The sequence below is a fragment of the Coregonus lavaretus genome (assembly GCF_964263955.1).
Source record: "Coregonus lavaretus genome assembly, chromosome: 3".
NCBI lineage: Eukaryota > Metazoa > Chordata > Actinopteri > Salmoniformes > Salmonidae > Coregonus > Coregonus lavaretus.
Window position 1 is genome coordinate 76,252,040 of NC_139990.1, and position 27,082 is coordinate 76,279,121.

At 45.7% G+C, this 27,082-nt stretch overlaps 1 protein-coding gene across 1 annotated transcript in view; it reads right to left on the minus strand.

Annotated features, from left to right (window-relative positions):
- Positions 1-27,082, minus strand: part of LOC311123624 (exostosin-1a-like) — a 106,090-nt gene that overhangs the window by 14,469 nt on the left and 64,539 nt on the right. Inside the window, exon 2 of the mRNA XM_084158201.1 lies at positions 17,851-17,944. Coding sequence (XP_084014327.1) covers positions 17,851-17,944 — 94 coding nt within the window. The remainder of the gene's footprint in view (positions 1-17,850; positions 17,945-27,082) is intronic.

Below are 27,082 nucleotides of genomic sequence, written 5' to 3' on the forward strand. Positions count from 1 at the left end.
TCCATGAGGACAGTATATCACTATTATTGTGTTTGGTTCCATGAGGACAGTATATCACTATTATTGTGTCTGGTTCCATGAGGACAGTACATCACTATTATTGTGTCTGGTTCCATGAGGACAGTACATCACTATTATTGTGTCTGGTTCCATGAGGACAGTACAGTACATCACTATTATTGTGTCTAGTTCAATGAGGACAGTACAGTACATCACTATTATTGTGTTTGGTTCCATGAGGACAGTACATCACTATTATTGTGTCTGGTTCCATGAGGACAGTACAGTACATCACTATTATTGTGTCTGGTTCCATGAGGACAGTACAGTACATCACTATTATTGTGTCTGGTTCCATGAGGACAGTACATCACTATTATTGTGTCTGGTTCCATGAGGACAGTACATCACTATTATTGTGTTTGGTTCCATGAGGACAGTACATCCCTATTATTGTGTCTGGTTCCATGAGGACAGTACATCACTATTATTGTGTCTGGTTCCATGAGGACAGTACATCACTATTATTGTGTCTGGTTCCATGAGGACAGTACAGTACATCACTATTATTGTGTCTAGTTCAATGAGGACAGTACAGTACATCACTATTATTGTGTTTGGTTCCATGAGGACAGTACATCACTATTATTGTTTCTGGTTCCATGAGGACAGTACAGTACATCACTATTATTGTGTCTGGTTCCATGAGGACAGTACAGTACATCACTATTATTGTGTCTGGTTCCATGAGGACAGTACATCACTATTATTGTGTCTGGTTCCATGAGGACAGTATATCACTATTATTGTGTTTGGTTCCATGAGGACAGTATATCACTATTATTGTGTTTGGTTCCATGAGGACAGTACATCAATATTATTGTGTTTGGTTCCATGAGGACAGTATATCACTATTATTGTGTTTGGTTCCATGAGGACAGTATATCACTATTATTGTGTCTGGTTCCATGAGGACAGTACATCACTATTATTGTGTCTGGTTCCATGAGGACAGTACATCAATATTATTGTGTTTGGTTCCATGAGGACAGTATATCACTATTATTGTGTTTGGTTCCATGAGGACAGTATATCACTATTATTGTGTCTGGTTCCATGAGGACAGTACATCACTATTATTGTGTCTGGTTCCATGAGGACAGTACATCACTATTATTGTGTCTGGTTCCATGAGGACAGTACAGTACATCACTATTATTGTGTCTAGTTCAATGAGGACAGTACAGTACATCACTATTATTGTGTCTGGTTCCATGAGGACAGTACAGTACATCACTATTATTGTGTCTGGTTCCATGAGGACAGTACAGTACATCACTATTATTGTGTCTGGTTCCATGAGGACAGTACATCACTATTATTGTGTCTGGTTCCATGAGGACAGTACATCACTATTATTGTGTTTGGTTCCATGAGGACAGTACATCCCTATTATTGTGTCTGGTTCCATGAGGACAGTACATCACTATTATTGTGTCTGGTTCCATGAGGACAGTACATCACTATTATTGTGTCTGGTTCCATGAGGACAGTACAGTACATCACTATTATTGTGTCTAGTTCAATGAGGACAGTACAGTACATCACTATTATTGTGTTTGGTTCCATGAGGACAGTACATCACTATTATTGTTTCTGGTTCCATGAGGACAGTACAGTACATCACTATTATTGTGTCTGGTTCCATGAGGACAGTACAGTACATCACTATTATTGTGTCTGGTTCCATGAGGACAGTACATCACTATTATTGTGTCTGGTTCCATGAGGACAGTACATCACTATTATTGTGTTTGGTTCCATGAGGACAGTACATCCCTATTATTGTGTGTGTTCCATGAGGACAGTACATCACTATTATTGTGTCTGGTTCCATGAGGACAGTACATCACTATTATTGTGTCTGGTTCCATGAGGACAGTACATCACTATTATTGTGTCTGGTTCCATGAGGACAGTACGTCACTATTATTGTGTCTGGTTCCATGAGGACAGTACATCACTATTATTGTGTTTGGTTCCATGAGGACAGTACAGTACATCACTATTATTGTGTTTGGTTCCATGAGGACAGTACATCACTATTATTGTGGCTGCTTCCATGAGGACAGTACATCACTATTATTGTGGCTGCTTCCATGAGGACAGTACATCACTATTATTGTGTCTGGTTCCATGAGGACAGTACAGTACATCACTATTATTGTGTTTGGTTCCATGAGGACAGTACATCACTATTATTGTGTCTGGTTCCATGAGGACAGTACATCACTATTATTGTGGCTGCTTCCATGAGGACAGTACATCACTATTATTGTGTCTGGTTCCATGAGGACAGTACATCACTATTATTGTGTCTGGTTCCATGAGGACAGTACATCACTATTATTGTGTTTGGTTCCATGAGGACAGTACATCACTATTATTGTGTCTGGTTCCATGAGGACAGTACATCACTATTATTGTGGCTGCTTCCATGAGGACAGTACATCACTATTATTGTGTCTGGTTCCATGAGGACAGTACATCACTATTATTGTGTCTGGTTCCATGAGGACAGTACATCACTATTATTGTGTCTGGTTCCATGAGGATAGTACATCACTATTATTGTGTCTGGTTCCATGAGGACAGTACGTCACTATTATTGTGTCTGGTTCCATGAGGACAGTACATCACTATTATTGTGTCTGGTTCCATGAGGACAGTACATCACTATTATTGTGTCTGGTTCCATGAGGACAGTACATCACTATTATTGTGTTTGGTTCCATGAGGACAGTACATCACTATTATTGTGTCTGGTTCCATGAGGACAGTACATTACTATTATTGTGGCTGCTTCCATGAGGACAGTACATTACATCACTATTATTGTGTTTGGTTCCATGAGGACAGTACATCACTATTATTGTGTCTGGTTCCATGAGGACAGTACATCACTATTATTGTGTCTGGTTCCATGAGGACAGTACATCACTATTATTGTGTCTGGTTCCATGAGGAGAGTACATCACTATTATTGTGTCTGGTTCCATGAGGACAGTACATCACTATTATTGTGTCTGGTTCCATGAGGACAGTACATCACTATTATTGTGTCTGGTTTCATGAGGACAGTACATCACTATTATTGTGTCTGGTTCCATGAGGACAGTACATCACTATTATTGTGTCTGGTTCCATGAGGACAGTACATCACTATTATTGTGTTTGGTTCCATGAGGACAGTACATCACTATTATTGTGTCTGGTTCCATGAGGACAATATATCACTATTATTGTGTCTGGTTCCATGAGGACAGTACAGTACATCACTATTATTGTGTCTGGTTCCATGAGGACAGTACATCACTATTATTGTGTTTGGTTCCATGAGGACAGTACATCACTATTATTGTGTCTGGTTCCATGAGGACAGTACATTACTATTATTGTGGCTGCTTCCATGAGGACAGTACATTACATCACTATTATTGTGTTTGGTTCCATGAGGACAGTACATCACTATTATTGTGTCTGGTTCCATGAGGACAGTACATCACTATTATTGTGTCTGGTTCCATGAGGACAGTACATCACTATTATTGTGTCTGGTTCCATGAGGAGAGTACATCACTATTATTGTGTCTGGTTCCATGAGGACAGTACATCACTATTATTGTGTCTGGTTCCATGAGGACAGTACATCACTATTATTGTGTCTGGTTTCATGAGGACAGTACATCACTATTATTGTGTCTGGTTCCATGAGGACAGTACATCACTATTATTGTGTCTGGTTCCATGAGGACAGTACATCACTATTATTGTGTCTGGTTCCATGAGGACAGTACATCACTATTATTGTGTCTGGTTCCATGAGGACAGTGCATCACTATTATTGTGTCTGGTTCCATGAGCACAGTACATCACTATTATTGTGTCTGGTTCCATGAGGACAGTATATCACTATTATTGTGTCTGGTTCCATGAGGACAGTACATCACTATTATTGTGTCTGGTTCCATGAGGACAGTACAGTACATCACTATTATTGTGTCTGGTTCCATGAGCACAGTACATCACTATTATTGTGTCTGGTTCCATGAGGACAGTACAGTACATCACTATTATTGTGTCTGGTTCCATGAGGACAGTACATCACTATTATTGTGTCTGGTTCCATGAGGACAGCACATCACTATTATTGTGTCTGGTTCCATGAGGACAGTACATCACTATTATTGTGTCTGGTTCCATGAGGAGAGTACATCACTATTATTGTGACTGGTTCCATGAGGACAGTACATCACTATTATTGTGTTTGGTTCCATGAGGACAGTACATCACTATTATTGTGTCTGGTTCCATGAGGACAGTACATCACTATTATTGTGTCTGGTTTCATGAGGACAGTACATCACTATTATTGTGTCTGGTTCCATGAGGACAGTACATCACTATTATTGTGTCTGGTTCCATGGGGACAGTACATCACTATAATTGTGTCTGGTTCCATGAGGACAGTACATCACTATTATTGTGTTTGGTTCCATGAGGACAGTACATCACTATTATTGTGTTTGGTTCCATGAGGACAGTACATCACTATAATTGTGTCTGGTTCCATGAGGATAATACATCACTATTATTGTGTTTGGTTCCATGAGGACAGTACATCACTATTGTCACGGTTTCGGCCGAGGCTGCTCCTCCTCCTGGTTCGGGCAGGCTTCGGCGGTCGTCGTCCCCGGAGTACTAGCTGCCACCGATCGATGTTTCATGTTCGTTTGGTTTTGTCTTTATGTTGTACACCTGTGTCTTGTTAGTCCTCGTTAGTGTCCTATTTAGTTCTCGTTGGTTGTGTTTGTCTTTGTGTGTGATTGCTCATCTGTTTTCGTGTTGGAGCTACGTACTTCCCTCCAGTGTTTTGGAGAGGGTTTTCGCACATGTTAGTGCGCCGTTTGTTTTGACGCCTGTGTGCGCCGTGATTTCGCCTTCGGGGTTATTGTGCTTATTTTCTACGTGATTATTGCACTAAAGTCTTTTGGACTGAGCTTCTGCGTCCTGCGCTTGATTCATGCACCACACCCACCTTCAGCACCCCTTGACAGAATCACACACCAGAATGGAATCAGCAGGATCTGCAGTTACGCCTGAGTCGCTCGAGGAGCATGTCCGCGGCCAAGATGACCAGATACGACAACTGGGGACCGCTCTACAGGACGTCATCAACACCTTGCACCGATGGGAGGCCAGCGGGGTACCCACACCTCCACCTACTCTGCCAACCCCATCGGCCGGTCCACCAGTCCCAGGTCCGGAACCCAGGGGGATTCGGCTCTCGCTCCCGAGGGCGTATGACGGAACAGCTGCCGGGTGTCAGGGGTTCCTCCTGCAGGTGGAGCTCTACCTGGCCACTGTACACCCGGTGCCCTCGGGACACGAGAGCGTTTCCGCCCTCATCTCCTGTCTCACGGGCAAGGCGTTGGAGTGGGCTAACGCCGAGTGGAGGAAGATGGACGCCAACACCATCTCCTACGCCGAGTTCTCCCGTCGCTTCAAGGCCGTGTTTGACCATCCACCTGAGGGCAAAGCGGCGGGGGAGCGTCTAGTCCACTTGAGACAGGGGAGGAGGAGCACACAGGCGTTTGCTCTAGAGTTCCGGACTCTAGCGGCGGACGCAGGGTGGAATGAACGGGCCCTCATTGACCATTTTCGATGTAGCCTACGGGAGGACGTTCAACGTGAGTTGGCCTGCAGGGATACCCATCTTACCTTCGACCAGTTGGTCGATATGTCCATCCGTCTGGACACCCTGCTGGCCACCCGTGGACGTCCCGAGGGGGGTCCGTCCATTCCGCCCTCCGGCACCTCCGAGCCGAGCCCTATGGAGCTCGGGGGTGCCGGCGCTAGAGAAAGGAGGAGGAGGAGCCCGAGGGGGCCTGTCTCCTGCACCAAGTGCGGTCGTGGAGGGCACACTGCGGCCAGGTGCTGGGGAGGGTTCTCCGGGGGAGAAGACAACAGGCCACGCACTGGGGGGGCCTCCCAGGTGAGTAGACGTCCCACTTACCCAGAGCTTTCTGTTGCGCACTTTTGTATACCTGTTTGTTTTCCACAGGTTGCACCTCATTCCCAGCATAAGGCGCTAGTAGATTCAGGCGCAGCTGGGAATTTTGTTGATCTGAAGTTTTGTGTAGATTTAGGGATCCCTCTCCTACCTGTTGACAAACCTTTTCCCGTTCATGCCTTAGATAGCCGCCCGTTGGGGTCGGGGTTGATTAGGGAGATCACAGCGCCACTTAGGATGTGTGCGCAGGGGGGTCATGAAGAGACTATACAGCTGTATCTAAACGACTCTCCTGCGTACCCAGTGGTGCTGGGAATTCCCTGGTTAAGCACCCATAACCCTGCTATTTCGTGGCAACAGAGGGCTCTCGATGGGTGGTCTGCTCAGTGCGAGGGGCGATGTCTGGGTGTTTCCGTGGGGGCGACTTCGGTGGAGAGTCCAAACCAAGTGCCCGCACTGCACATTCCGCCTGAATATGGGGATTTAGCTCTCGTGTTTAGCAAGACTAGGGCGACGCAGTTGCCTCCTCATAGACAGGGGGATTGTGCGATTGATCTCCAGGCAGGAGCAGCGCTCCCACGGAGCCATGTGTATCCTTTGTCTCAAGAGGAGAGAAAAGCTATGGAGACTTACATAGCCGAATCTTTGAGACAGGGATACATTCGGCCCTCCACTTCTCCCGCCTCCTCGAGCTTCTTTTTTGTGAAAAAGAAAGATGGAGGGTTGCGCCCGTGCATTGATTACCGTGGTCTCAATCAGATTACTGTGAAATAAAGTTATCCACTCCCTCTGATTGCGACCATGACGGAGTCATTGCATGGAGCGCGGTTTTTCACAAAACTGGATCTCAGGAGCGCGTATAACTTGGTGCGCATTAGGGAGGGCGACGAATGGAAGACAGCGTTTAGTACCACGTCAGGTCATTTCGAGTATCTTGTCATGCCATATGGGTTGATGAATGCTCCATCAGTCTTCCAATCCTTCGTAGATGACATTTTCCGGGATATGCAGGGACAAGGGGTGGTCGTGTACATTGATGATATTCAGGTGTACTCGCCTACCCGAGCCGAGCATGTAACCCTGGTGCGTCGTGTATTGAGGAGGCTGTTGGAGCACGACCTATATGTCAAGGCAGAGAAATGTCTGTTTTTCCAGGAGTCGGTCTCCTTTTTGGGTTATCGGTTGTCCGCGTCAGGGGTGAGAATGGAGGTGGATCGTGTGTCCGCTGTGCGTAATTGGCAAACCCCAACCACTGTAAAAGAGGTGCAGCAGTTCTTGGGCTTTGCGAATTACTACCGGAGGTTTATCCGGGCTTTTGGACAGGTGGCAGCTCCCATCACGTCCCTTCTGAAAGGGGGTCCGGTGCGCCTGCAGTGGTCAGCTGATGCGGACAGGGCCTTTGGGAGACTGAAGGACCTGTTTACGTCGGCTCCGGTGCTGGCGCATCCGGATCCCGCATTACCCTTTCTGGTTGAGGTGGACGCGTCTGAGGCAGGTATAGGGGCCGTTCTCTCTCAACGGTCCGGCTCGCCACCTAAACTCCGCCCCTGTGCTTTTTACTCTAAAAAGCTCAGCCCGGCGGAGGGTAACTATGACGTTGGGGACAGGGAGCTGTTAGCTGTAGTTCAAGCCCTTAAGGTGTGGAGGCATTGGCTGGAGGGGGCTCAACACCCTTTCCTCATTTTGACTGACCATCGGAACCTGGAGTACATCCGGGCAGCGAGGAGACTGAACCCTCGCCAGGCTCGATGGAGTATGTTTCTCACCAGGTTCGTATTTAAAATCACGTACATCCCTGGGTCCCAGAATGGTAAGGCAGATGCACTGTCCCGGCGGTATGACACGGAGGAGAGGTCCGTTGAGCCTACTCCCATACTACCGGAGTCTTGCCTTGTGGCACCGGTGGTGTGGGAGGTCGATGCCGAAATCGAGCGAGCGTTGCGTACCGACCCCAGCCCTCCACAGTGTCCTGAGGGTCGGAAGTACGTTCCGCTCGAGATTCGGGATCGACTCATTTACTGGGCTCACACGTCACCCTCCTCTGGACATCCGGGTATTGGCCGGACAGTGCATTGCCTTAGCACTAAATACTGGTGGCCTACTTTGGCTAGGGATGTGAGGGTTTATGTCTCCTCCTGCTCGGTGTGCGCCCAGTGTAAGGCGCCCCGACATCTGCCCAGGGGTAAGTTACAACCCCTGCCCGTTCCACAACGACCATGGTCCCACCTCTCGGTGGATTTTGTGACAGACCTTTCCCTCTCTCAGGGGAATACCACCATCCTGGTCGTTGTGGACCGGTTCTCAAAGGCCTGTCGTCTTCTCCCTATGTCGGGTCTTCCTACTGCCCTACAGACCGCTGAGGCCCTATTCACCCACGTCTTCCGGCATTACGGGGTACCCGAGGATATAGTGTCTGATCGAGGCCCCCAGTTTACCTCCCGTGTCTGGAGAGCGTTCATGGAGCGTTTGGGGGTCTCGGTTAGCCTTACCTCAGGGTACCACCCGGAGAGTAACGGGCAGGTAGAACGTGTCAACCAGGATGTGGGTAGGTTTCTGAGGTTGTATTGCCAGGACCGGCCTGAGGAGTGGGCACGGTACATTCCCTGGGCCGAGATGGCCCAGAACTCTCCGCCACTCCTCTACCAACCTAACCCCCTTCCAATGTGTGTTAGGTTACCAGCCGGTTCTGGCACCGTGGCAGCAGAGCCAGATCGAGGCCCCTGCGGTGGATGATTGGATGAGGCGCTCGGAAGAGACGTGGAACGCTGCCCACGTCCACCTGCAGCGGGCCGTCCTTCGTCACAAGGCGAGCGCCGATCTCCACCGCAGTGAGGGGCCGGTGTACGCACCTGGAGATCGAGTCTGGCTCTCTACCAGAAACCTACCCCTCCGCCTGCCCTGCCGGAAGCTGGGTCGGCGGTTTGTGGGGCCCTTTAAAGTCCTGAGAAGATTGAACGAGGTATGTTATAGGTTACATCTACCTGTTGAGTATAAGAATATTAACCCCTCGTTCCATGTGTCTCTTCTCAGGCCGGTGGTAGCTGGTCCACTCCAGGACAATGAGATAGGAGAGACTCCTCCGCCCCACTGGACATCGAGGGGGCTCCGGCGTACACCGTTCGGTCCATCTTGGACTCCAGACGCCAGATGGGGGGTCTCCAGTATCTCGTGGAGTGGGAGGGGTAAGGCCCGGAGGAGCGGTGCTGGGTGCCGCGGAGGGACATCCTAGACCCATCTCTCCTGTCGGAGTTCCACCGGAACCATCCCGCGCGCCCTTCTCCGCGTCCTCCTGGTTGTCCCCGAGGCCGGGGTCGGCGCACGGCTGGAGCCGCGCGTCAAGGGGGGGGTACTGTCACGGTTTCGGCCGAGGCTGCTCCTCCTCCTGGTTCGGGCAGGCTTCGGCGGTCGTCGTCACCGGAGTACTAGCTGCCACCGATCGATGTTTCATGTTCGTTTGGTTTTGTCTTTATGTTGTACACCTGTGTCTTGTTAGTCCTCGTTAGTGTCCTATTTAGTTCTCGTTGGTTGTGTTTGTCTTTGTGTGTGATTGCTCATCTGTTTTCATGTTGGAGCTACGTACTTCCCTCCAGTGTTTTGGAGAGGGTTTTCGCACATGTTAGTGCGCCGTTTGTTTTGACGCCTGTGTGCGCCGTGATTTCGCCTTCGGGCTTATTGTGCTTATTTTCTACGTGATTATTGCACTAAAGTCTTTTGGACTGAGCTTCTGCGTCCTGCGCTTGATTCATGCACCACACCCACCTTCAGCACCCCTTGACAACTATTATTGTGTCTGGTTCCACGAGGACAGTACATCACTATTATTGTGTCTGGTTCCATGAGGACAGTACAGTACATTTGATTTACATTTGAGTCATTTAGCAGACGCTCTTATCCAGAGCGACTTACAGGAGCAATTAGGGTTAAGTGCCTTGCTTAAGGGCACATCAACAGATTTTTCACCTAGTCGGCTCTGGGATTAGAACCAGCGACCTTTCGGTAACTGGCACAACGCTCTTACCCACTAAGCTACCTGCCGCCCCAGTGTTTGGTTCCATGAGGACAGTACATCCCTATTATTGTGTCTGGTTCCATGAGGACAGTACATCACTATTATTGTGTTTGGTTCCATGAGGACAGTACATCACTATTATTGTGTTTGGTTCCATGAGGACAGTACATCACTATTATTGTGTCTGGTTCCACGAGGACAGTACATCACTATTATTGTGTCTGGTTCCATGAGGACAGTACAGTACATCACTATTATTGTGTTTGGTTCCATGAGGACAGTACATCACTATTATTGTGTTTGGTTCCATGAGGACAGTACATCCCTATTATTGTGTTTGGTTCCATGAGGACAGTACATCCCTATTATTGTGTCTGGTTCCATGAGGACAGTACATCCCTATTATTGTGTCTGGTTCCATGAGGATAGTACATCACTATTATTGTGTTTGGTTCCATGAGGACAGTACATCACTATTATTGTGTCTGGTTCCATGAGGACAGTACATCACTATTATTGTGTTTGGTTCCATGAGGACAGTACATCCCTATTATTGTGTCTGGTTCCATGAGGACAGTACGGTACATCACTATTATTGTGTTTGGTTCCATGAGGACAGTACATCCCTATTATTGTGTCTGGTTCCATGAGGACAGTACATCACTATTATTGTGTCTGGTTCCATGAGGACAGTACCTCACTATTATTGTGTCTGGTTCCATGAGGACAGTACATCACTATTATTGTGTCTGGTTCCATGAGGACAGTACAGTACATCACTATTATCGTGTCTAGTTCCATGAGGACAGTACAGTACATCACTATTATTGTGTTTGGTTCCATGAGGACAGTACATCCCTATTATTGTGTCTGGTTCCATGAGGAGAGTACATCACTATTATTGTGTCTGGTTCCATGAGGACAGTACATCACTATTATTGTGTTTGGTTCCATGAGGACAGTACAGTACATCACTATTATTGTGTCTAGTTCCATGAGGAAAGTACAGTACATCACTATTATTGTGTCTGGTTCCATGAGGACAGTACAGTACATCACTATTATTGTGTCTGGTTCCATGAGGACAGTACATCACTATTATTGTGTCTGGTTCCATGAGGACAGTACATCAATATTATTGGTTCCATGAGGACTGTACATCACTATTATTGTGTTTGGTTCCATGAGGACAGTACATCACTATTATTGTGTCTGGTTCCATGAGGACAGTACATCACTATTATTGTGTCTGGTTCCATGAGGACAGTACAGTACATCACTATTATTGTGTCTGGTTCCATGAGGACAGTACAGTACATCACTATTATTGTGTTTGGTTCCATGAGGATAGTACATCACTATTATTGTGTCTGGTTCCATGAGGACAGTACATCACTATTATTGTGTCTGGTTCCATGAGGACAGTACATCACTATTATTGTGTCTGGTTCCATGAGGACAGTACATCACTATTATTGTGTCTGGTTCCATGAGGACAGTACAGTACATCACTATTATTGTGTCTGGTTCCATGAGGACAGTACAGTACATCACTATTATTGTGTCTGGTTCCATGAGGACAGTACACTACATCGCTCTCTCTCTCCCACTACTCTCTCCTCTTCCATCCTATCATCTCTTCCCTCTGCTCAATCCTTCTCCCTCCAATCTCCTGATTCTGCCTCCTCAACCCTCATCTCCTCCCTTTCTGCATCCTTTGACTCTCTGTGTCCCCTATCCTCCCGGCCGGCTCGGTCCTCCCCTCCAGCTCCGTGGCTTGATGACTCATTGCGAGCTCACAGAACAGAGCTCCGGGCAGCTGAGCGGAAATGGAAGAAAACTAGACTCCCTGCGGACCTGGCATCTTTTCACTCCCTCCTCTCTACATTCTCTTCATCTGTTTCTGCTGCTAAGGCCACTTTCTACCACTCTAAATTCCAAGCATCTACCTCTAACCCTAGGAAGCTCTTTGCCACATTCTCCTCCCTGCTGAATCCCCCCCCCCCCCCCCCCCCCCCCCCTCCCTCTCTGTGGATGACTTCGTCAACCACTTTGAAAAGAAGGTTGACGACATCCGATCCTCGTTTGTTAAGTCTAATGACACTGATGGTCCTGCTCACACTGCCCTACCCTATGCTTTGACTTATTTCTCCCCTCTCTCTCCAGATAAAATCTCGCGACTTGTGACTGCAGGCCGCCCAACAACCTGCCCGCTTGACCCCATCCCCTCCTCTCTTCTCCAGACCATCGCCGGTGACCTTCTCCCCTACCTCACCTCGCTGATCAACTCATCCTTGACCGCTGGCTATGTCCCTTCCGTCTTCAAGAGAGCGAGAGTTGCACCCCTTCTCAAAAAACCAACACTTGATCCCTCTGATGTCAACAACTACAGACCAGTATCCCTTCTTTCTTTTCTTTCCAAAACTATTGAGCGTGCCGTCTTTAGCCAACTCTCTTGCTATCTCTCTCAGAATGACCTTCTTGACCCAAACCAGTCAGGTTTCAGGACTGGTCATTCAACTGAGACTGCTCTTCTCTGTGTCACGGAGGCTCTCCGCACTGCTAAAGCTAACTCTCTCTCCTCTGCTCTTGTCCTTCTAGACCTGTCTGCTGCCTTTGATACTGTGAACCATCAGATCCTTCTCTCCACCCTCTCCGAGCTGGGCATCTCCGGCGCGGCTCACTCTTGGATTGCGTCCTACCTGACCGGTCGCTCCTACCAAGTGGCGTGGCGAGAAGCTGTCTCCGCACCACGTGCTCTCACCACTGGTGTCCCCCAGGGCTCAGTTCTAGGCCCTCTCCTATTCTCGCTATACACCAAGTCACTTGGCTCTGTCATATCCTCACATGGCCTGTCCTATCATTGCTACGCTGACGATACACAACTAATCTTCTCCTTTCCCCCTTCTGATAACCAGGTGGTGAATCGCATCTCTGCATGTCTGGCAGACATATCAGTATGGTGACGGATCACCACCTCAAGCTGAACCTTGGCAAGACGGAGCTGCTCTTCCTCCCGGGGAAGGACTGCCCGTTCCATGATCTCGCCATCACGGTTGACAACTCCGTTGTGTCCTCCTCCCAGAGTGCGAAGAGCCTTGGCGTGACCCTGGACAACACCCTGTCGTTCTCCGCTAACATCAAGGCGGTGACCCGATCTTGCAGGTTCATGCTCTACAACATTCGGAGAGTACGACCCTGCCTTACACAGGAAGCGGCACAGGTCCTAATCCAGGCACTTGTCATCTCCCGTCTGGATTACTGCAACTCGCTGTTGGCTGGGCTCCCTGCCTGTGCCATTAAACCCCTACAACTCATCCAGAATGCCGCTGCCCGTCTGGTGTTCAACCTTCCCAAGTTCTCTCACGTCACCCCGCTCCTCCGCACACTCCACTGGCTTCCAGTTGAAGCTCGCATCTGTTACAAGACCATGGTGCTTGCCTATGGAGCTGTGAGGGGAACGGCACCTCCGTACCTTCAGGCTCTGATCAGTCCCTACACCCAAACGAGGGCATTGCGTTCATCCACCTCTGGCCTGCTGGCTCCCCTTCCTCTGCGGAAGCATAGTTCCCGCTCAGCCCAGTCAAAACTGTTCGCTGCTCTGGCACCCCAATGGTGGAACAAGCTCCCTCACGACGCCAGGACAGCGGAGTCACTCACCACCTTCCGGAGACATTTGAAACCCCACCTCTTTAAGGAATACCTGGGATAGGATAAAGTAATCCTTCTACCCCCCCCTAAAAAAATAATAATTGTAAAGTGGTTATCCCACTGGCTATAGGGTGAATGCACCAATTTGTAAGTCGCTCTGGATAAGAGCGTCTGCTAAATGACGTAAATGTAAAATGTAAATGACAGTACATCACTATTATTGTGTCTGGTTCCATGAGGACAGTACATCACTATTATTGTGTCTGGTTCCATGAGGACAGTACAGTACATCACTATTATTGTGTCTGGTTCCATGAGGACAGTACATCACTATTATTGTGTCTGGTTCCATGAGGACAGTACAGTGAACCCAAAAACAGCTGGTCCCTGGTGTCAGGACTAATGACACTAATGCAGTCCCTGCCTGCCTGCTGAACCATCTACTAATGCAAATGATCTTCAGCAAAACAACAACAAATCATCACAGACATGAAATCAGTGGTTTGGGGCTTTAAAACATGCTGCACCATCTGGCCGTCTGTTTCTTTAGCAGAACTTTCTTCTTCCTTTGAGCTATAATCAATTGTATTCAAGCACCGCACAGCAAGCCATTACCTGTGAACTCTAGTCATTACAACAGCCTAATTCATTCCATTTCAAAAGGAGTCTTTGCTCAAATTGTTGTTATATTGTGAGTAAAGTACAATGGTAAACAAAAGCCTACATTTCATTTGAGCCTATTTGCATGTGTAAATGTGTATGCAAATGTGTTTGTTTGCATGCGTGTTTGTTTGTGTGTGTGTCACTGTCTGTGTGTCCAAATAGAGACTACAGCCCTGACAGCCAGGATGTGTCCCCAAATAGAGACTACAGCCCTACCAGCCAGGGTGTGTCCCCAAATAGAGGCTACAGCCCTACCAGCCAGGGTGTGTCCCCAAATAGAGGCTACAGCCCTACCAGCCAGGATGTGTCCAAATAGAGACTACAGCCCTACCAGCCAGGGTGTGTCCCCAAATAGAGGCTACAGCCCTACCAGCCAGGGTGTGTCCCCAAATAGAGTCTACAGCCCTGACAGCCAGGATGTGTCCCCAAATAGAGGCTACAGCCCTACCAGCCAGGGTGTGTCCCCAAATAGAGACTACAGCCCTACCAGCCAGGGTGTGTCCCCAAATAGAGGCTACAGCCCTACCAGCCAGGGTGTGTCCCCAAATAGAGTATACAGCCCTGAAAGCCAGGACGTGTGACCTCCTGTCCTTAACCTGTTAAACTGGGTGTCCACACACATTAACCAGATCCCACACAATCTTCTGAAATATGTCCCCCTGCCCACTCACAACGCACTGACACTGGCTGATACCACTCAGCCAAGGAACCGTATTCCCACTCACAACGAACTGACACTGGCTGATACCACTCAGCCAAGGAACCGTATTCCCACTCACAACGCACTGACACTGGCTGATACCACTCAGCCAAGGAACTGTATTAGGCTTAGCCTATAGTACACAGGCAGACCCAAGACAATGATCTGGACCTCAGATTTACCTCAGAGCACAGCCAATCATCCACGACATTATACAAACCGCTTTGGAACTTGGTCTGTCTGTTTGCATATGACTCTATATGACAGACACACCTACCTTGTAAACGACCCTGTCACATATTCTGACCTTTACCACAGCAAAGTGAACCCTGCTTCTGTTTGGAAAAACAATTAAATAATAATAATAATATGCCATTTAGCAGACGCTTTTATCCAAAGCGACTTACAGTCGTGCGTGCATACATTTTTGTGTATGGGTGGTCCCGGGGATCGAACCCACTACCATGGCGTTACAAGCGCCGTGCTCTACCAGCTGAGCTACAGAGGACCACAATTACAGAACAAGCTCTATTTTGGTGGCCTCTGGTACATTCTAACGCCTTGATTCCATCTGAAATGCACAGCTAAATTATTGAATATTTTAACGACTTTAAATCCCAGATTGGTAAAATTGGTTGGGGGTATTGAGACGTGACTTTACAATTAAAAATGACTGAAAATGTATGAATTCAGTGTATTGTTAGTCGTTTTGGATATTGTCTAGGCCTAGATGATCAGGAATATTTTCTAAGTAAGATAACTTTTTTAAACATTTAACCTGTCTTCTCTTGAGATTAAAGTCATTTTCAGTAATTTCAGTGAACTATCCCTTTAACAGATTGGCCTGACAATCAATCACTGTGGGTGGGACTGAGGGAAGGTGGAAGATTAGTCATTTAGTCAAAAAAACTAGTTGAGGATACTCTTTCCATTTAATTTATTGTGGCGAAAACCTATGAAAAAAGGTCTCAAGAAAACATTGATTCCCTGTTGAGAAACAATATAGAATTGCAGGAAAATTGTTTTAAAAATGCAAAATATTTTAGGAGATTGTATAAAAGTGGGGGTAAAAGACCAAGTCCATATTATGGAAAGAACAGCTCAAATAAGCAAAGAGAAATGACAGTCCATCATTACTTTAAGACATGAAGGTCAGTCAATCCGGAGAATTTCAAGAACTTTGAAAGTTTCTTCAAGTGCAGTCGCAAAAACCATCAAGCGCTATGATGAAACTGGCTCTCATAAGGACCGCCACAGGAAATGAAGACCTAGAGTTACCTCTGCTGCACAGGATAAGTTCATTACAGTTACCAGCCTCAAATATCGTCAATTAACTGCACCTCAGTTTGCAGCCCAAATAAATGTTTCACAGAGTTCAAGTAACAGACACATCTCAACATCAACTGTTCAGAGGAGACTGTGTGAATCAGGCCTTCATGGTCGAATTGCTGCAAAGAAACCACTACTGAAGGACACCAATAATAAGAAGAGACTTGCTTGGGCCAAGAAACACGAGTAATGGACATTAGACCGGTGGAAATCTGTCCTTTGTTCTGATGAGTCCAAATGTGAGAATTCTGGTTCCAATTGCCGTGTCTTTGCGAGACACAGAGTAGGTGAACGGATGATCTCCGCATGTGTGGTTCTCACCGTGAAGCATGGAGGAGGAGGTGTGATGGTGTGGGGGTGCTTTGCTGGTGACACTGTCTGTGATTTATTTAGAATTCAAGGCACACTTAACCAGCATGGCTACCACAGCATTCTGCAGCGATACGCCATCCCATCTGGTTTGGGCTTAGTGGGACTATCATTTGTTTTTCAACAGAACAATGACCCAAAACACACCTCCAGGCTGTGTAAGGGCTATTTGACCAAGGAGAGTGATGGAGTGCTGCATCAGATGACCTGGCTTCCACAATCACCCGACCTCAATCCAATTGAGATGGTTTGGGATGAGTTGGACCGCAGAGTGAAGGAAAAGCTGCCAACAAGTGCTCAGCATATGTGGGAAGTCCTTCAAGACTGTTGGAAAAGCATTTCTCATTAAGCTGGTTGAGAGAATGCCAAGAGTGTGCAAAGCTGTCATCAAGGCAGCTACTTTGAAGAATCTCAAATATAAAATATATTTTGATTTGTTTAACACTTTTTTGGTTACTACATGATTCCATATGTGTTATTTCATAGTTTTGATGTCTTCACCATTATTCTACAATGTAGAAAATAGTAAAAATAAAGAAAAACCCTTGAATGAGTAAGTGTGTCCAAACTTTTGACTGGTACTGTATATGGGGACAGTAGATGGTCATCTATATGGGGTTCCCAGTACAGTGGCAGTCATCTGATCCCTCAGGGAGCGGTCCTGGTTGTTCAGGACACAGTCAGTTTCTCTCTGTCTAATTAGCAGCCCTGCTGAGTTCCACTAGTTAATAATGCAGGATGAGAATGGAAGCCTCTGGGGTAGGGGCAGAGACACAGAGGAAGGCTGCGCTCTCTCTCTCTGGCAGAAGCTGTACTGTACTGGTTGTTAGCAGGACTAGCAGAATGAATGAGGCCAAACAAGGGAGAATACATGGCTATTTCATTTAACAAAAATCCAGGACACTATCAAATGAAACAGCTTGAAAGTCAATGGCTTATACACACCTAGTGCAAATTTAGTGTGTGTGTGTGTGTGTGTGTGTGTGTGTGTGTGTGTGTGTGTGTGTGTGTGTGTGTGTGAGAGAGCATGTGTGTGTATGTTGTTTGTGTGTGTACCTGCAGTGCCTCTAGGAAGCGGAAGGATCCCAGGCGTCGTCCTCTGGGCACCAGACAGAAGGTAGAGTTGTGAAGCATCTCTCTGTAATCATGTCTGAAGACAGAGAACAGACGGATAGGGTTACACATTAATATTACATGGCATTTAGCAGACACGTATGCAAAGTCACTTACAACAGTGAGTGCATACATTGGCCCCAGCAGGAATTGAAACCAAGACTTTGGCGTTGTTAACACCATGCTCTTCCAAACTGAGCCACAAAGGACCAGAGGAATGGAGGAACAGAGAGACGTAGACAGGGTTCGAGCTGGGGAGATCTCCTAGCATCCAGGGTTGGACAGGGAGGGCTACATGTCTCTATATGGGTCAGCTTTGAGCAATGACATGACAAGAGCTGATTACATAGTGAATGACCCAGTGGAGACTAAAGGCGTCAGCAGCTTCAGTTGGGCTGGCGCCTAGCAGATCTCGGCTAGCTGAACCCAACCAGTGGGCTCCCATACTCCCTTAAAAGAACTGGCGATAGTACTGTTTGTCCATTTTGAGATGCCGTAGCCAGTAGACACTTCCTCAAAATAGTCAGAATTAATCTAACATAACATCAAAATTAATTACATTTATAGATTTTTTTTGACGAGGAGATCTTAGTCACGCAATTTTACATCTAAGATGTTTGGTGCAGTATTTCTCAATGAAAAAATGTGCGTGTTGAATAACAACAAAGATTTTATTGAAGAATCCCTACAGTTGACCAATCACGGACAAAGGGGCGTAGACTTCGGCTTCCAAACTTCGGCTGGCCTCGAGAAAAATGTTAGCCTGAACAGCGGAAAAAACAAACCCTCCAACCCTCCATCCCTCCATCCCTCCAACTCTCCAACCCTCCATCCCTCCAACCTTCCAACCCTCCAACTCTCCATCCCTCCAACCCTCCATCCCTCCAACCCTCCATCCCTCCAACCCTCCAACCCTCCAATCTACAGGTCAGTCAGCACTTGGATTAAGCGTTGGGCCGTGTGTGTGCCGATGTGTGTGTTGTGTGAGTGTGAGCCTGGGGCAGGTCTGCTATGAAGAGCCCTAATCAGCAGCCCTGTGTCGTGAATTTATCTAGCCCAGTCCAGGGGTCTACCTGAATCCCTCTATCCACCCTGGATCACTGAGCAGCCTGAATCCACCCTCTATCCACCCTGGATCACTGAGCAGCCTGAATCCACCCTCTATACACCCTAGATCACTGAGCAGCCTGAATCCACCCTCTATACACCCTAGATCACTGAGCAGCCTGAATCCACCCTCTATACACCCTGGATCACTGAGCAGCCTGAATCCACCCTCTATACACCCCGGATCACTGAGCAGCCTGAATCCACCCTCTATACACCCTAGATCACTGAGCAGCCTGAATCCACCCTCTATACACCCTGGATCACTGAGCAGCCTGAATCCACCCTCTATACACCCTGGATCACTGAGCAGCCTGAATCCACCCTCTATAGACCCTGGATCACTGAGCAGCCTGAATCCACCCTCTATACACCCTAGATCACTGAGCAGCCTGAATCCACCCTCTATACACCCTAGATCACTGAGCAGCCTGAATCCACCCTCTATACACCCTGGATCACTGAGCAGCCTGAATCCACCCTCTATACACCCTGGATCACTGAGCAGCCTGAATCCACCCTCTATACACCCTGGATCACTGAGCAGCCTGAATCCACCCTGGATCACTGAGCAGCCAGAATCCACCCTCTATCCACCCCGGATCACTGAGCAGCCTGAATCCACCCTCTATACACCCTGGATCACTGAGCAGCCTGAATCCACCCTCTATACACCCTGGATCACTGAGCAGCCTGAATCCACCCTCTATACACCCTGGATCACTGAGCAGCCTGAATCCACCCTCTATACACCCTGGATCACTGAGTAGCCTGAATCCACCCTCTATCCACCCTGGATCACTGAGCAGCCTGAATCCACCCTGGATCACTGAGCAGCCTGAATCCACCCTCTATCCACCCTGGATCACTGAGCAGCCTGAATCCACCCTCTATACACCCTGGATCACTGAGCAGCCTGAATCCACCCTCTATACACCCGGATCACTGAGCAGCCTGAATCCACCCTCTATTGTGGGTTCGATTCCCACGGGGGGCCAGTATGTAAATAATAAATAATGTATGCACTTACTAACTGTAAGTCGCTCTGGATAAGAGCGTCTGCTAAATGACTAAAATGTAAATGTATACACCCTGGATCACTGAGCAGCCTGAATCCACCCTCTATACACCCTGGATCACTGAGCAGCCTGAATCCACCCTCTATACACCCCGGATCACTGAGCAGCCTGAATCCACCCTCTATACACCCTGGACCACTGAGCAGCCTGAATCCACCCTCTATACACCCCGGATCACTGAGCAGCCTGAATCCACCCTCTATACACCCCGGATCACTGAGCAACCTGAATCCACCCTCTATACACCCCGGATCACTGAGCAGCCTGAATACACCCTCTATACACCCCGGACCACTGAGCAGCCTGAATCCACCCTCTATACACCCCGGATCACTGAGCAGCCTGAATCCACCCTCTATACACCCCGGATCACTGAGCAACCTGAATCCACCCTCTATACACCCCGGATCACTGAGCAGCCTGAATCCACCTTCTATACACCCTGGATCAGTGAGCAGCCTGAATCCACCCTCTATCCACCCTGGATCACTGAGCAGCCAAGAGGGTTATCACCACCATCTCACACACACAGACACACATACCCCATCATCCCCAAAATAAATGATTATGTCTTATGCTGCCTTGCCGTCTCCACCCAAAACATTCAGGTATAAGGATTAGCCATTCTGTTTGAGAAGCACATATCTAAAGTTTCAGATGTTGTAGATTGTATTGAAACTGCAAGACTTGGGGTGTCTGAGAAGGAGAGGAGGACATTCCACAGCTCTGACACATGACTCATGGCTGGTTGACTGAACATGACCTGTGGTTTACAGTGCACTGTCATCAGGTCTGATCCCAACAGGCTCAGAGACAGTTTCTATCTACAAGCCATAGGACTGCTGAACACTTCAACTGGACTGACCACCTGCTCTGACTCTCCACCCCTTAGCACACATCAGTCTCTTGCATTCACTCCACATTACTGGCCTGTTTGACAGAGTGAAAAGAAGGAAGCCTGTGTTAAATAATCCACTCCAAATCATCCATTCTGTTAGCAACAAGGCTGTTAACTAGTACTGCAAGACAACAAGGCAAAGATGTTAACTTTTTGGCCTAAATTAAAAACTACAGGTTTGGGTCAAATCCAATGTAATACAACACAGAGTGAAACCCTATGTATTGTCAAGTAATGTGGTGGCAGCATCATGTTATGGGTATGCTTGGCACCGGCAGGAACTGGGGAGTTTGTCTGGATTAAAATAAATATGAAAGGAGCAAAGCCCAGGTAAAATGTGAAAGCCTAAACAGTGTTGTGTACTTGACATTCATTCCACAATCTGTCATGGAGTGGACATCAAACACTACTCAGCTAACAGAAGAGTGGTAACACTGAAGAGTGAAAAGAACATTGCATCGTCATTCCAATGTTACAGATCAGTATATACTGAAGTAATCCAGGTTAAATCTCTTTATGGGTAAACAGAAGAGCAAAACGCCCACCTGGGATTGGAAAGGTAAAGGAGTAGAATTTAAAATACATTTGCTAAAGCAAATCTTTACATATAAAGCCCCAACTAGCCTATCTCCACCTCAAGAGTTCAGAGAGTAATTCATTTTGATTGACTTGTGTTTCTAAACTCTATAAAACCTCTCTGGAGAGTAAGAAAGGTATTGGATGAGTGATGCAGAATCACTTGGGTGAATTAAACACAGGCCAACTCCCAGCAGCAGCAGACAACTCACCTCAGAAGATATTTTCTGTCAGAGATGTAGAAGACACACACTAACAGAACAACCAATGTCACCTACAGTTCAGATGCTCCTGGCAACAATTACAGAGCGAAGCTCATTTCCCAACACTGTGGGAGAGGACGGGGTGGAGGTGACTGCAGTCAATACAAAGATCAACTGGTCGCATAGCAACGTACAAAGATGCTGTGAGACTTCATGCTGTCAACTGCTGAAGGGCAACTACTTTCACAAGTCATTTGATGTATGAAGTCGAGGATAGAGACTATTACAGACAGTAGACAGAGAAGAGTCTATTAGACAGTAGACAGAGAAGAGTCTATTAGACAGTAGACAGAGAAGAGTCTATTAGACAGTGGACAGAGAAGAGTCTATTAGACAGTAGACAGAGAAGAGTCTATTAGACAGTAGACAGAGAAGAGTATATTAGACAGTAGACAGAGAAGAGTCTATTAGACAGTAGATAGAGAAGAGTCTATTAGACAGTAGACAGAGAAGAGTCTATTAGACAGTAGACAGAGAAGAGTCTATTAGACAGTAGACAGAGAAGAGTCTATTAGACAGTAGACAGAGAAGGGTCTATTAGACAGTAGATAGAGAAGAGTCTATTAGACAGTAGACAGAGAAGAGTCTATTAGACAGTGGACAGAGAAGAGTCTATTAGACAGTAGATAGAGAAGAGTCTATTAGACAGTAGACAGAGAAGAGTCTATTAGACAGTAGACAGAGAAGGGTCTATTAGACAGTAGATAGAGAAGAGTCTATTAGACAGTAGACAGAGAAGAGTCTATTAGACAGTGGACAGAGAAGAGTCTATTAGACAGTAGACAGAGAAGAGTCTATTAGACAGTAGACAGAGAAGAGTCTATTAGACAGTAGACAGAGAAGGGTCTATTAGACAGTAGATAGAGAAGAGTCTATTAGACAGTGGACAGAGAAGAGTCTATTAGACAGTAGACAGAGAAGAGTCTATTAGACAGTAGATAGAGAAGAGTCTATTAGACAGTAGACAGAGAAGAGTCTATTAGACAGACAGAGAAGAGTCTATTAGACAGACAGAGAAGAGTCTATTAGACAGTAGACAGAGAAGAGTCTATTAGACAGTAGACAGAGAAGAGTCTATTAGACAGTAGATAGAGAAGAGTCTATTAGACAGTGGACAGAGAAGAGTCTATTAGACAGACAGAGAAGAGTCTATTAGACAGTAGACAGAGAAGAGTCTATTAGACAGTAGATAGAGAAGAGTCTATTAGACAGTGGACAGAGAAGAGTCTATTAGACAGTAGACAGAGAAGAGTATATTAGACAGTAGACAGAGAAGAGTCTATTAGACAGTAGACAGAGAAGAGTCTATTAGACAGTAGACAGAGAAGAGTCTATTAGACAGTAGACAGAGAAGAGTCTATTAGACAGTAGACAGAGAAGAGTCTATTAGACAGTAGACAGAGAAGGGTCTATTAGACAGTAGATAGAGAAGAGTCTATTAGACAGTGGACAGAGAAGAGTCTATTAGACAGTAGACAGAGAAGAGTCTATTAGACAGTAGATAGAGAAGAGTCTATTAGACAGTAGACAGAGAAGAGTCTATTAGACAGTAGATAGAGAAGAGTCTATTAGACAGTAGATAGAGAAGAGTCTATTAGACAGTAGACAGAGAAGAGTCTATTAGACAGTAGACAGAGAAGGGTCTATTAGACAGTAGATAGAGAAGAGTCTATTAGACAGTGGACAGAGAAGAGTCTATTAGACAGTAGACAGAGAATAGTCTATTAGACAGTGGACAGAGAAGAGTCTATTAGACAGTAGACAGAGAAGAGTCTATTAGACAGTAGACAGAAAAGAGTCTATTAGACAGTAGATAGAGAAGAGTCTATTAGACAGTAGATAGAGAAGAGTCTATTAGACAGAGAGAAGGGTCTATTAGACAGTAGACAGAGAAGAGTCTATTAGACAGTAGACAGAGAAGAGTCTATTAGACAGTAGACAGAGAAGAGTCTATTAGACAGTGGACAGAGAAGAGTCTATTAGACAGACAGAGAAGAGTCTATTAGACAGACAGAGAAGAGTCTATTAGACAGTAGACAGAGAAGAGTCTATTAGACAGTAGACAGAGAAGAGTCTATTAGACAGACAGAGAAGAGTCTATTAGACAGACAGAGAAGAGTCTATTAGACAGTAGACAGAGAAGAGTCTATTAGACAGTAGATAGAGAAGAGTCTATTAGACAGTAGATAGAGAAGAGTCTATTAGACAGTAGACAGAGAAGAGTATATTAGACAGTAGACAGAGAAGAGTCTATTAGACAGTAGATAGAGAAGAGTCTATTAGACAGTGGACAGAGAAGAGTCTATTAGACAGTAGACAGAGAAGAGTATATTAGACAGTAGACAGAGAAGAGTCTATTAGACAGTAGACAGAGAAGAGTCTATTAGACAGTAGACAGAGAAGAGTCTATTAGACAGTAGACAGAGAAGAGTCTATTAGACAGTAGACAGAGAAGAGTCTATTAGACAGTAGACAGAGAAGGGTCTATTAGACAGTAGATAGAGAAGAGTCTATTAGACAGTGGACAGAGAAGAGTCTATTAGACAGTAGACAGAGAAGAGTCTATTAGACAGTAGATAGAGAAGAGTCTATTAGACAGTAGACAGAGAAGAGTCTATTAGACAGTAGATAGAGAAGAGTCTATTAGACAGTAGATAGAGAAGAGTCTATTAGACAGAGAGAAGAGTCTATTAGACAGTAGATAGAGAAGAGTCTATTAGACAGTAGACAGAGAAGAGTCTATTAGACAGTAGACAGAGAAGGGTCTATTAGACAGTAGATAGAGAAGAGTCTATTAGACAGTGGACAGAGAAGAGTCTATTAGACAGTAGACAGAGAAGAGTCTATTAGACAGTGGACAGAGAAGAGTCTATTAGACAGTAGACAGAGAAGAGTCTATTAGACAGTAGACAGAAAAGAGTCTATTAGACAGTAGATAGAGAAGAGTCTATTAGACAGTAGATAGAGAAGAGTCTATTAGACAGAGAGAAGAGTCTATTAGACAGTAGACAGAGAAGAGTCTATTAGACAGTAGACAGAGAAGAGTCTATTAGACAGTAGACAGAGAAGAGTCTATTAGACAGTAGACAGAGAAGAGTATATTAGACAGCAGACAGAGAAGGGTCTATTAGACAGTAGATAGAGAAGAGTCTATTAGACAGTAGACAGAGAAGAGTCTATTAGACAGTAGACAGAGAAGAGTCTATTAGACAGTAGACAGAGAAGAGTCTATTAGACAGACAGAGAAGAGTCTATTAGACAGCAGACAGAGAAGAGTCTATTAGACAGAGAGAAGAGTCTATTAGACAGTAGATAGAGAAGAGTCTATTAGACAGCAGACAGAGAAGAGTCTATTAGACAGCAGACAGAGAAGAGTCTATTAGACAGTAGACAGAGAAGGGTCTATTAGACAGTAGATAGAGAAGAGTCTATTAGACAGTAGACAGAGAAGGGTCTATTAGACAGTAGACAGAGAAGAGTCTATTAGACAGTAGACAGAGAAGAGTCTATTAGACAGTAGACAGAGAAGAGTCTATTAGACAGTAGACAGAGAAGGGTCTATTAGACAGTAGACAGAGAAGAGTCTATTAGACAGTAGACAGAGAAGAGTCTATTAGACAGTAGACAGAGAAGAGTCTATTAGACAGTGGACAGAGAAGAGTCTATTAGACAGTGGACAGAGAAGAGTCTATTAGACAGTAGACAGAGAAGAGTCTATTAGACAGTAGACAGAGAAGAGTCTATTAAACAGTAGATAGAGAAGAGTCTATTAGACAGTAGACAGAGAAGAGTCTATTAGACAGTAGACAGAGAAGGGTCTATTAGACAGTAGATAGAGAAGAGTCTATTAGACAGTAGACAGAGAAGGGTCTATTAGACAGTAGACAGAGAAGAGTCTATTAGACAGTGGACAGAGAAGAGTCTATTAGACAGTAGACAGAGAAGAGTCTATTAGACAGTAGACAGAGAAGAGTCTATTAGACAGTAGATAGAGAAGAGTCTATTAGACAGTAGATAGAGAAGAGTCTATTAGACAGAGAGAAGAGTCTATTAGACAGTAGACAGAGAAGAGTCTATTAGACAGTAGACAGAGAAGAGTCTATTAGACAGTAGATAGAGAAGAGTCTATTAGACAGAGAGAAGAGTCTATTAGACAGTAGACAGAGAAGAGTCTATTAGACAGTAGATAGAGAAGAGTCTATTAGACAGTAGACAGAGAAGAGTCTATTAGACAGTAGATAGAGAAGAGTCTATTAGACAGTAGATAGAGAAGAGTCTATTAGACAGAGAGAAGAGTCTATTAGACAGTAGACAGAGAAGAGTCTATTAGACAGTAGACAGAGAAGAGTCTATTAGACAGTAGATAGAGAAGAGTCTATTAGACAGAGAGAAGGGTCTATTAGACAGTAGACAGAGAAGAGTCTATTAGACAGTAGACAGAGAAGAGTCTATTAGACAGTAGACAGAGAAGAGTCTATTAGACAGTAGACAGAGAAGAGTCTATTAGACAGTAGACAGAGAAGGGTCTATTAGACAGTAGATAGAGAAGAGTCTATTAGACAGTAGACAGAGAAGAGTCTATTAGACAGTGGACAGAGAAGAGTCTATTAGACAGTAGACAGAGAAGAGTCTATTAGACAGTAGACAGAGAAGAGTCTATTAGACAGTAGACAGAGAAGAGTCTATTAGACAGTGGACAGAGAAGAGTCTATTAGACAGTAGACAGAGAAGAGTCTATTAGACAGTAGACAGAGAAGAGTCTATTAGACAGTAGACAGAGAAGAGTCTATTAGACAGTAGACAGAGAAGAGTCTATTAGACAGTAGACAGAGAAGAGTCTATTAGACAGTGGACAGAGAAGAGTCTATTAGACAGTAGACAGAGAAGAGTCTATTAGACAGTAGACAGAGAAGAGTATATTAGACAGTAGACAGAGAAGAGTCTATTAGACAGTAGATAGAGAAGAGTCTATTAGACAGTAGACAGAGAAGAGTCTATTAGACAGTAGACAGAGAAGAGTCTATTAGACAGTAGACAGAGAAGAGTCTATTAGACAGTAGACAGAGAAGGGTCTATTAGACAGTAGATAGAGAAGAGTCTATTAGACAGTAGACAGAGAAGAGTCTATTAGACAGTGGACAGAGAAGAGTCTATTAGACAGTAGATAGATAAGAGTCTATTAGACAGTAGACAGAGAAGAGTCTATTAGACAGTAGACAGAGAAGGGTCTATTAGACAGTAGATAGAGAAGA